Below are 12529 nucleotides of genomic sequence, written 5' to 3'. Positions count from 1 at the left end.
TAATTCTGAGCTGTGCCCTCTGATCCTAGACTCTCCCACTAGTGTAAACATCCTCTCCACATCCACTCTATCCAGGCCGCTCACTATTCTGTACGTTTCAATGAGGTCCCCCCTCGTCCTTCTAACGGTTGCCGAGGGCTGGGGCAACGATCGAGGGCTGTGCCAGATGCAGCCACATCTGGGCAGGTTAACCACAGCCACATCAGGGCGGCACGGTGGCACAGCTGTAGTCACTGCCTCACAGCGCCAAAGACCCAGGCTCCATCCTGACTACGGGTGCTGTCTGTACGGAGTTTGCACGTTCTCCCCGTGATCTGCGTGGGTTTTCTCTGGGAGCTCTGGTTTCCTCCCACACTCCAAAGACGTGCAGGATTGTAGGTTAATTGGCTTCAGTAAAATTGTAAACAGTCCCTAGTGTGTGAAGGGTAGTGTAGTGTGTGGGGACCATTGGTTGGCACGGACTTGCTGGGCCGATGGCCTGTTTCCGCGCTGTATCTCTAAACATCTGGAGGGGTTACCCAGCCACATCTGGGCAGGTTAACAGCCACATCTGGAGGGGTTACCCGGTCACATCTGGAGGGGTTACCTGGCCACATCTGGGCAGGTTAACCTCAGCTACATCTGTAGGGGTTACCCAGCCACATCTGGGCAGGTTAACCTCAGGCACACCTGGAGGGGTTACCCAGCCACATCTGGAGGGGTTACCCAGCCACATCTGGAGGGGTTACCCATCCACATCTGGGCAGGTTAACCTCAGGCACATCTGGAGGGGTTACCCAGCCACATCTGGGCTGGTTAACCAGCCACATCTGGAGGGGTTACCCAGCCACATCTGGGCAGGTTAACCTCAGCCACATCTGGAGGGGTTACCCATCCACATCCGGAGGGGTTATCCGCCACATCTGGGCATGTTAACCTCAGCCACATCTGGAGGGGTTACCCGGTCACACCTGGGCAGGTTAACCTCAGCCACATCTGGAGGGGTTACCCAGCCACATCTGGGCAGGTTAACCCAGCCACATCTGGAGGGGTTACCCGGCCACATCTGGGCAGGTTAACCTCAGCCACATCTGAAGGAGGGGTTTACCCGGCCACATCTGGACGGGTTACCCGGCCACATCTGGGCAGGTTAGCCTCAGCCACATCTGGAGGGTTACCCAGCCACTTCTGGGCAGGTTAACAGCCACATCTGGAGGGGTTTACCCGGCCACATCTGGAGGGGTTACCCGGCCACATCTGGGCAGGTTAACCTCAGCCACATCTGGAGGGGTTACCCATCCACTTCTGGAGGGGTTACCCAGCCACATCTGGAGGGTTACCCATCCACATCTGGGCAGGTTAACCTCAGGCACATCTGGAGGGGTTACCCAGCCACATCTGGAGGAGGTACCTGGCCACATCTTTCAGGTTAACCTCAGCCACATTTGAGTGGTTACCTGGCCACATCTGGAGGGGTTACCCGGCCACATCTGGGCAGGTTAACCTCATCCACATCTGGAGTGGTTACCCGGCCACATCTAGGCAGGTTAGCCTCATCCACATCTGGAGGGGATACCCGGCCACATCTGGGCAGGTTAAGAGAGGCTGCAGTTGTACAGGGCCCTAGTGAGACCACACCTGGAGTACTGTGTGCAGTTGTACAGGGCCCTAGTGAGACCGCACCTGGGAGTAGACTGTGTGCAGTTGTACAGGGCCCTAGTGAGACCGCACCTGGAGTACTGTGTGCAGTTTTGGTCTCCAAATTTGAGGAAGGATATTCTTGCTATTGAGGGCGTGCAGCGTAGGTTACTAGGTTAATTCCCGAATGGCGGGACTGTCATATGTTGAAAGGACTGGAGCGACTAGGCTTGTATACACTGAATTTAGAAGGATGAGAGGAGATCTTATCGAAACGTATAAGATTATTAAGGGGTTGGACACGTTAGAGGCAGGAAACATGTTCCCAATGTTGGGGGAGTCCAGAACAAGGGGCCACAGTTTAAGAATAAGGGGAGGCCATTTAGAACTGAGATGAGGAAAAACCTTTCTCAGTCAGAGAGTTGTGAATCTGTGGAATTCTCTGCCTCAGAAAGACAGTGGAGGCCAATTCTCTGAATGCATTCAGAGAGAGCTAGATAGAGCTCTTAAGGATAGCGGAGTCAGGGGGTATGGGGAGAAGGCAGGAACGGGGTACTATTGAGAATGATCAGCCATGATCACATTGAATGGCGGTGTGTACAGGCTCGAAGGGCGAATGGCCTCCTCCTGCACCTATTGTGTATTGGAACAATGGAACCGCTTTCAATGGTCAACACGGCTCACAGAGGACCTCTGGTGGCAGATGGACATCACTGCAGACAGACACAAAGTGCTGGAGTAACTCAGCGGGACAGGCAGCATGCTCTGGAGAGAAGGAATGGGAGCAGGAAGGGGCTGGTTTAAGAGACTTTTACCCAGAGTAGGGGAAATCAACAACCAGATGTTACATGTTTAAGATAAAGAGAGGGGGACAGCTTTAGTAGGAACCTGAGAAACAGAGGGTGGTGGGTGTATGGAACGAGCTGCCGCAGGAGGTAGTTGAGGCAATGTTTGAGAGATTTGAACAGGTACATGGACAGGGCAGGTTTATAGGGATATGGGCCAAATGTAGGCAGGTGGGACTAGTGTAGATGGGGCATGTTGGCCGGTGTTAGACAATAGACAATAGGTGCAGGAGGAGGCCATTCGGCCCTTCGAGCCTGTACGCACCGCCATTCAATGTGATCATGCTGATCATTCTCAATCAGTACCCCGTTCCTGCCTTCTCCCATACGTTGGGCCAAAGGGCCTGTTTCCACGCTGGGTCACTCTAGGACTTTACTTTCTGCTGTGAAGCCTCCCACGATACTCCATCATTAGCTGAGTTTGTATAGGAAGTAACCCAATCCTCCTCACCCACCAGTCTTCCACATCCCCCCCCCCAACAGTCCAGTCTCCACGCCTCTCTCTCGGGCAGAGAATTCCAGAGATTCACCACTCTCGCGAGGAGAAAGTTGGCAGGCACGTGCAAACTCCACACAGATAGCAGCCAGATTGAACCCGGGTCTCTGGCGCAGAGAGGCAGCCATCCATTATTTGTTATGATATATTGTCATATGATATAGACTGAGGCCATTCAGCCCATCGTATCTATACTGGCCCCCAGAACACTTCCATCGCTGCTGTACCTCCCCCCCCCCACTTATTTTCCTACACCTCAGTTCCTCGGTGAGACGGGATGGAGGATAACTCCGGAACCTGCACATCTGGGAACATCTGGGAAAAGCCGGAAGAACGTTCGGCAGGTCGGACGGCGGCCGTGGGTCAGGACAACCATGGGCGAGCGGTCTCCACACGGGTGATCACTCAGATCCACGGTATCACGGGGCGCAGATGGATGAGAACTGGAACGATCTCTCTGACCACAAACTCCCAGGAGTCACCCGCGCGGGAAGGAACTGCAGGCGCTGGTTTAAACCGAAGATGGACACAGAGTGCTGGAGTAACTCAGCGGGTCAGCAGCATCTCTGGAGACAAGGAATGGGTGACGTTTCGGGTCGAGGAGTGAACTTGACCCCTAAACCCAGCGGTGGACATGACCGGACACGGCAACTGTCTGGCACAGTCTCTTGACCCTTTCACCCAATCACACTCAGACTGTATTCTTCATATTTTTCTTTTCCACATAAATCAATATTGCACTTTTGTAAATTAAACACACCTGCGTGTCGTGGTTGTGTCAGAATGATTGTGTCGCTGAAATCTTCATGCCTCTCCACCAGGCAGCCCACACCCAGTCAGTTTGTCTCAGTTCCATTCAGTTTATTGTCCCGTGTACCGAGGTACAGTGAAAAGCTTTTGTTGCGTGCTAACCACTCAGCGGAAAGACAATACATGATTACAATCGAGCCGTCCACAGTGTAGATACATGATAAGGGGATAACGTTTAGTGCAAGTTAAAGGGTCACGCCAGTTAAGTCCAATGACTCAGTTCATCCTCTCTACGTCTTGTTTCTAACCCACAAGTCTTTGCGATGTGTTGGGAGGGGGGGGGGGGGAACCGGAGCACCTGTAGAAAACCCACACAGGTCATAGGGAGAACGTGCAAACTCCACACACACAGCACCCGAGGTGGGGATCGAACCTGGGTCTCTGGCGCTGTGAGGCAGCGGCTCTACCCGCTGTGCCACCGTGCCGCCCTGGCGATTTGTTTACCGGTACCATACATCAGCCTGTTCCTGTGACCCGCCACCTCTGCTGGCTCGAAGGGCCGAATGGCCTACACCGCCACCCTGTTTTCGCTCAAGGTCAACTTGCCACCTAATACGTTTACTAAAATGATGAAAATCTTTGGGACTCCAGGATACAGACATGACATTTCATAAGTTCAAACGTTATAGGAGCAGAATTAGGCCATTCAGCCCATCAAGTCCACCTCGCCATTCGATCATGGCTGATCTATCTCACCCTCCAAACCCATTCTCCTGCCTTCTCCCCACAACCCCTGACACTCGTACTAACCCGTACATCTGACATCAGTACCTGTTTTCAAGTGAGTGAGATTTAGCTCTTAGGCTAAGGGAATCTAGGGATATGGGGAGAAAGCAGGAACGGGGGTACTGATTGTGCATGATCAGCCATGATTACATGAATTGGCGGTGCTGGCTCGAGGGGCTGAATGGCCTGCTCCTGCACCTATGTTTCTATGTTTCTGTTTGTCGTGGGGACCTGGCGGTGAAGAGTAAAGGAGGTTGGTGGCTGTGGATGATTCACGGTGGGAGCGAGTCTGTGTCTGACTGGAGCGCCCACACACTGAGCCATCCTTTCATTCACTGTGACTGCCCCGTCATCTGCCTCAGGCCCTTCAGCCCTGACACGCAGATGTTTTGCATCTGGCCTCTCGATGCACTGCGGCCAGCCTCTCATTATCTGCTCTGAACCACGAATGAATCACACAGGCCAAACTGTGGTGAATTCATATTAGCTCTCTCTTGCAACACAGCAAATAATTCCCTCGTGTTTCTCCACTCCCAGAATGTAGATCACTTTTCAAAGTGCCTGTGAATAACGTATAACTAGTGTGAACGGGTGATTGGTGGCAAGCATGGCTCGGTGGGCCAAAGGGCCTGTTTCCATGCTATATCTTCAGTTTATAGACACAGCACAGAAACAGGCCTTCGGCCCACCAAGTCCACACTGACCAGCGATCCCCCCTTACACTAACACTAGATAGCTGTAACTGTAACACTCTAGATAGAGCTCTTAAGGATAGCGGAGTCAGGGGGTATGGGGAGAAGGCAGGAACGGGGTACTGATTGAGAATGATCAGCCATGATCACATTGAATGGTGTGCGTACAGGCTCGAAGGGCGAATGCCTCCTCCTGCACCTATTGTCTATTGTACTACACTGGGGACAATTTACAATTTTAACCGCAGCCAATTAACCTACAAGCCTGTACGTCTTTGGAGTGTGGGTGGAAACCGGAGCACCCGGAGAAAACCCACTTGGTCACGGGGAGAACGTACAAACTTTGTACAGACAGCACCTTTAGTCAGGATGGAACCCGGGTCACTGGCGCTGTGAGGCAGCAGCTCTACCCGCTGCGCCACCGTGCCGCTCGTAAAACTAAATCCACTTTCACCACTGTTCACACTCCTTTCTACCACTTCACAAGCACTTTCCAAAGTGAACTATATTCTGGACAAAAAAGAGAGTTACAGCATGGATCATTTATTGTACTATAACGTCACCTATCCATGTTCTCCACAGATGCCGCCTGACCCGCTGAGTTACTCCAGCACTCTGTGAAACGTCACCTATCCATGTTCTCCACAGATGCCGCCTGACCCGCTGAGTTACTCCAGCACTCTGTGAAACGTCACCTATCCATGTTCTCCACAGATTGCTGCCTGACCCGCTGAGTTACTCCAGCACTCTGTGAAACGTCACCTATCCATGTTCTCCACAGATGCTGCTGACCCGCTGAGTTACTCCAGCTCCCTGTGTTTTTTTTGCTCAAAGTGCGTTTTCATCTAACATGAATCCAGAGAGACGGTCTTTAGTTACACTCTGTTTTATTTAATACCCAAAACATAAATAACATTGTAAAATCTCATCACAGTTTTCAGTAAAGTTTATTACAGTGTTCAGAACCCAACGACAGAAACTCACCAGAAAGCTGCAGGTTGCCTCCACTCTGTGGGACCGCGGTACGGTCGGAAACTCCCCACTTGTGCTCACTGATAACTGCAGCCCGAACTCACACTGGGCCCCTTAACACACCAGAACCTCCCTTCCCAAGGTGGTACAGACCCTTGGATGGTGAGTCGAAGGTGGACACAAATATGCCGGAGTAACTCAGCGGGCCAGGCAGCATCTCTGGAGAGAAGGAATGGGTGACGTTTCGGGTCGAGACCCTTCTTCAGACTGAAGGACTGGTCTCGACCCGAAACGTCACCCATTCCTTCTCTCCACAGATGCTGCCTGACCCGCTGAGTTACTCCAGCACTCTGTGTTCAGCTTGGGATTACAGCGTTTGACTCTCTGAGTGCCTCCATCGTACAAACTCTCTCCGGACTGTGGTTCGTGCCCCCTGCCCTCGAGAACCTCCTTGTTGATCACATCCCCGAGTGTTTTCTTTAACAGAGTGATACAGTGTGGAAACGGGCCTTCGGCCCCACCTGGCCACTCCGCTTGGGTTGATGCCCCGCGATTTCTTGTTCCCAGGTTGCCAGGCAGGGCTTCTGTGGAGCAGGAGGCACAAGGAACTGCAGGTGCTGGGATCCTGAGCAAGACACAAAGTGCTGGAGGAACTCGGCGGGTCAGGCAGCAGGTGGATGCGAGGAAGGGGCCCTGACCCTAAACTGTTGCCTGCCCACTCCCTCCACAGATGCTGCCTGACCCGCGGAGTTACTCCGGCACTTTGGGCCTGCTTCTGAGGAGAGGAACATGGGATTAGTTTTCTAACACAGTTGAATCCAATTAACGTCCTGATATTTGGGGGGAACATTGGCCGGGTGGGTTCCTCACCAATTATTCCCCGGGTTAATCACCCTCGGGCAAGGGGGGCGATTTACTGAAGACCCCTTGGTGTTGGGGGGGGCTTCAGTAAATCAGCCACTGCCAGCAAAATGCCGGCAACCCCCGAAATAAAAGAGGGACGTGCTCTTGGACTTTCCACTCAAGGGCAGTGAAGTGGCTTCATGATCGGGCTCGGTAGATTCTTATTTAAAGAGGGTCGCTGGAGAAGGCGGCACCACATATTGGGCACGATAGTATCCAACGGTAGAGGAGACAAGAGGGGCCGAACGGCCTCTGCAGGGTCTGCTTCTTTGTGTGAGTTCCCCTAAACACAGTGGGAACAGCAGCAATGGTCCCACACTGCCCGGTCGGTCCTCCACTCTGCCCTGTACCTTCCTTGTCACCACCGCGCTGTCAGAAACCTGCCTCTGTCGGGACATCGACGCTGTGCTTGTCTCCCCTCACCAGCTGCCTGGCCTGCTGGATCTTGCCGAACTTTACTCTTCCATTCCAATCCGTCTCGTAACCGTCACAGAAGAGGCTTGGCGCTACACTTGGGGGCTATCGCAAGACCACCCTGGGTCACACAGGCCCTCCACCACAACCCACGACGTGTGTAAGGTGCATTATTCCCAGGGGCCTTATCTTGATCAGCGCGGGTGTCAGGGGTGATGGGGAGAAGGCAGGAGAATGGGGTTAGGGGGGGGGGGGGAGAGATAGATCAGCCATGATTGAATGGCGGAGCAGACCCGATGGGCCGAGTGGCCTGATTCTGCTCCTATCACTTATGACCCACTGAGAAAGGAGTGTCCTTTAAACGGACTGGGCCATGTCCACAGGGCCGGGGGTGGACCTCGGTCAAGGGATTGGTGATTGGGATAAATGGAATGGTTCAGGAGAGAGTGGGATACTGTGGGAGGAGGTGATGCACTCCAGAGAGGGTGGAGAAGGTCCAGCTACGGTCAAGCTGAATGGACAATGTGGCCAAGGACCGCACCATGTGGTGACAGGAGGGAGTGGGGCGGCCCTGTTTGTGTTGGGCCGGGGCGTAAGGACTGTGTGGACGTGTGAGGGGGGGCTGTAGACCGACCGGACAGCTTGAGCTTGCTCTAGCGGGATAGAGCTGGCTGCACCTTACACACTGGGTGTAGATAGATTCTTGATTAGGTAATAGGTGCAGGAGGAGGCCATTTGGCCCTTCGAGCCAACACCGGATTCATTGTGATCATGGGTTACGGGGAGGAGGCAGGAGAATGGGTTAGGAGGGAGAGATAGATCAGCCATGATTGAATGGCGGAGTAGACTCGATGGACTGATTCTACTCCTACTCCTGATGACCCTCTGACGGGGAGTCAGACTTTGCAGTGAGGGGTGGGGATGGAGGTTTGTGCTGGGCGTGGGCCGGGACGCAAGGACTGTGTGGACTGTGTGAGGGGGCTGTGGGGTTGCTAGGGGGAATAGAGTGATGTGGCTGCACCTTACACACTGGTGAGCGGGAGATTGCAGGGGGGGGGGGGGGGGATGTGGGAGGCAGTGGCCTTCTGATGCTCCTGGCGGCCTGGTGCCCCTCAGCCCGAGTCGGTCCGCGATCCCCTGCACGCCAGGTTGCTGTGGCTGGTGCTCAGTCCCGAGACTCCATCAAACCACTGGAGGGCCGCTGTGGAGGAAGAGGAGACGACCCATGGTGAACGACCAGAAGGAACTGCAGGCGCTGGTTTAAACCGGAGACACAAAACGCCGGAGTAACTCAGCGGGACAGGCAGCATCTCTGGAGAGAAGGAACGGGGGACGTTTGGGGTCGAGACCCTTCTTCGGGTATGAAGAAGTACAAAGAACAAATTAATGAAAGGATTGAAAAGGACAAATCAAAGCAGCAACGATGATCAAGGAAAGGTGGGGCCCACAATGGTCCATTGTTGGTTGCGGGTAAGGTGATCACGCTCGGATACAAACAGTGGACATGGATGGGGGATGTTTCTGGTCGGGACCCTTAGAATGCAATCTTTCATCTTCTTCCTCAGTCCTGATGCAGGGTCTTGACATGAACACTGATGCACACCCACACAGACCAACACAAACACACACACACACCCACACACCAACACACACACACACACACACACACAGACCAACACAAACACACACACCAACACACACACACACACACACACCCACACACACAAACACACACACACACACCCACACAAACACACACACACACCCACACACCAACACACACACACACACACACAGACCAACACAAACACACACACACCACACACACACACCAACACACACAAACACACACACACACCCACACAGACCAACCACAAACACACACACACACCCACACACCAACACACACACACACACACACACACACCACACAACACACACCAACACACACACCCACACACACACCCACACACCAACACACACACAGACCAACACAAACACACACACCAACACACACACACACACCCACACCACACACACCCACACAGACCAACACACACACACACACACACCAACACACATACCAACACACACACACCAACGCACACACACACCAACACACACACCACACACATACCAACACACACACACCAACACACACACCAACACACACACAGACACACCAACACACACACACCAACACACACACACCAACACACACACACACACACCAACACACACACACTAACACACACACCAACACAGACAAACACACACACCAACACATATAGACACACCCACACCCACACAAATACACATCGACACACAGACACATACACCCAGGCATACATCAACACAGACACACCCACACCGACACACACACCGACACAGTCACACACACAAGCAGACACAGACACACACAGACACACAAACACAGACACAACTCTTGTCTCCACAGATGCTGCCTGACCTGTTGAGTTATTCCAGCGCTCTTGTTTTTACTTAGAAAGAGAGAACAACTGTACCTGAAAGGAGTCTCCAGTGATCCTGCTGCCCACGTTCAGCACGTTCAAGGAATTGGCTCGCTTCATCCTGCAGGTACAGAGAGAGAGAGAGAGAGAGAGAGAGATGGCACCTTCATTCTTTATCACACTCCATGATGTACACAATTCAGCCTCAAACCACCAAAGTGGTCTCTGAATACTTAAACCGAGTGCCCCCAGTAACTCGAGAGGGGGAGAGAGACAGACAGAGACAGAGACAGAAGCAGAGAGAGACAGAGGCAGAGAGAGAGAGAGAGAGAGAGAGAGGAGAGAGAGAGAGAGAGAGGCAGAGAGAGACAGAGGCAGAGAGAGAGAGAGAGAGAGAGAGAGAGAGAGAGGAGAGAGAGAGAGAGAGAGAGAGAGAGAGAGAGAGAGAGAGAGAGAGAGAGAGAGAGAGAGAGAGAGGCAGAGAGAGAGAGAGGCAGAGAGAGACAGAGAAAGACGGAGGCAGGAGAGAGACAGAGGCAGAGAGAGACAGAGGCAGAGAGAGAGAGAGAGAGAGAGAGAGAGAGAGAGAGAGAGAGAGAGAGAGAGAGAGAGAGAGGCAGAGAGAGAGAGAGAGGCAGAGAGAGACAGAGAAAGACGGAGGCAGAGAGAGACAGAGAGGCAGAGACAGAGAGAGACACTGAGGCAGAGAGAGACAGAGGCAGAGAGAGACAGAGGCAGAGAGAGACAGAGGCAGAGAGAGACAGAGGCAGAGAGAGAGAGAGAGAGAGAGAGAGAGAGAGAGAGAGAGAGAGAGAGAGGCAGAGAGAGAGAGAGGCAGAGAGAGACAGAGAAAGACGGAGGCAGAGAGAGGACAGAGAGGCAGAGACAGAGAGAGACACAGAGGCAGAGAGAGACAGACAGAGAGAGACAGAGAGAGACAGAGGCAGAGAGAGAGAGAGGCAGAGAGAGACAGAGAGAGAGAGAGAGAGAGAGAGAGAGAGAGGCAGAGAGAGAGAGGCAGTGAGAGAGACAGAGAGAGAGAGGACAGAGACAGAGGCAGACAGAGAGAGAAAGAGAGAGAAAGAGAGAGAAAGTGAGAAGAGAGAAAGTGAGAGAAAGAGAAATAGAGAGAAATAGCGAGAAATAGAGAGAAAGAAAAAGGGAAAGAGAGAGGAAAGAGAGAGAGAGAGAGAGAAAGAGAGAGAAAGAGAGAGAGACAGAGGGACTGACTGGGTATCAAAGCCAAAGGACCTGTTCACAAGGTCATAAGTGATAGGAGCAGAGTTAGGCATTCACCCATCTAGTTTTCTCCACCATTCAACATTGCTGATCGACCTCCCCCTCCTATCTCTCTCTATCCTATCTATCCCTCCTAACCCCATTCTCCTGCCTTCTCCCACCAGGTCTGACACCCGTAACTAATCCAGAATCTATCTCTGCTTAAATTTTCATCGTTGTATCACTGAAGTAAGCTAGGCTAACACTAAGCTCTGCTAAACTGAACAAAAGTAAACTGGAGTGAGTTAAACAAAAGCAGTAGCTGTGTACCCCAGGATCTTTGGGCCCGTGTCTTGTGCCGTGACACCCTTCAGTTTACGGACCAACTTCTCGCTGCTTCTGCGGAGAGAGTCACGAAGCTTGGTGATGGAGCCACTGCGTTTCAACCTCCCCAGAGTGTCCTGCAACGGAGGGGGGGGGGGGGGGGGGGGAGAGAGAGAGAGAGATTGTGTTGAACTCGTGTTGATCAGGGATTAGGTGTTGGACACGAGAAGAACCCGTGTTGCAATAGTTAGTTACAACAACACGTTTGGATTTATTGAACAGGGAGGAAGAACATTGGCTGTGAACAAGTTAATATGCAATGGATTCAAGTCACACACTGTCATGAGCTCTGGGTTGCAAACAAGCCTTTGATTAATGAAGCCACAACAGACTAGATGCACACTATTGAAGGTTAATTAGCTGCTTGTTACATGATTTCTTCATAGAAATACCCATCAATAGATGCATTATGGCCTTATTCAGAGGCGATTGGCAGTGCAATGTCCCGGGTGGTTTTAATTGTGTTTCCAACTGGCAGAAAGACTCAGAACAATATCCAGACAAAGCAGGCACAATATTTGACCCGCTTCCCCTCCCACCACCACCACGTGCCAGCAAAGGAGCATGGAGCACAGAGAATGAGCAGAGGTGCATGTTACATAGTCTTCATTTGATGGGTAGTGTTAGTATCGGCAAGGTCTCGGCAACCAAGGGACTGCAAAACAAAACAGAGAGATGAGAGTGGGTTAATGGAGCCGAAGGGAGACGGAAAAGTTAGACTTCAATTCTCTGCTCCCCGAGTTCTTCTGGTCAGACGGCCAGGCCGGCTGGGTCTGAGCTTAAATGCAGAGAGCCCTTGATGTTACACCGCTGATCATCCCTGCCATGCAGGCAGCACGGTGGGTGGTGCAGCGGGTAGAGCTGCTGCCTCACGGCGCCAGAGACCCGGGTTCCATCCCGACTACGGGCGCTGTCTGTACGGAGTTTGTACGTTCTCCCCGTGACCTGCGTGGGTTTTCTCCGGGTGCTCCGGTTTCCTCC

The 12529-nt window shown here is 52.6% G+C and overlaps 1 protein-coding gene across 5 annotated transcripts in view; it reads right to left on the bottom strand.

Moving 5' to 3' along the window:
* Nucleotides 1-6458: 6458 nt before the first annotated feature.
* The window catches only part of klc3 (kinesin light chain 3), an 86937-nt gene continuing 80866 nt past the window's right edge, over nt 6459-12529 (bottom strand). For all 5 annotated transcript variants that reach the window (XM_078431112.1, XM_078431111.1, XM_078431114.1 and 2 more), the window contains 3 exons: nt 11495-11625; nt 10001-10067; nt 6459-8676 (listed from right to left, as the gene is read on the bottom strand). In XM_078431112.1, the coding sequence (XP_078287238.1) occupies nt 8641-8676; nt 10001-10067; nt 11495-11625 (234 nt within the window). In that variant the 3' untranslated portion in view covers nt 6459-8640. The remainder of the gene's footprint in view (nt 8677-10000; nt 10068-11494; nt 11626-12529) is intronic.

The sequence above is a fragment of the Rhinoraja longicauda genome, chromosome 41 (assembly GCF_053455715.1).
Source record: "Rhinoraja longicauda isolate Sanriku21f chromosome 41, sRhiLon1.1, whole genome shotgun sequence".
Classification (NCBI taxonomy): Eukaryota; Metazoa; Chordata; class Chondrichthyes; order Rajiformes; family Arhynchobatidae; genus Rhinoraja; species Rhinoraja longicauda.
The sequence above is the reverse complement of the archived record's forward strand: the minus strand, read 5'-3'. Positions and strand labels throughout refer to the sequence as shown.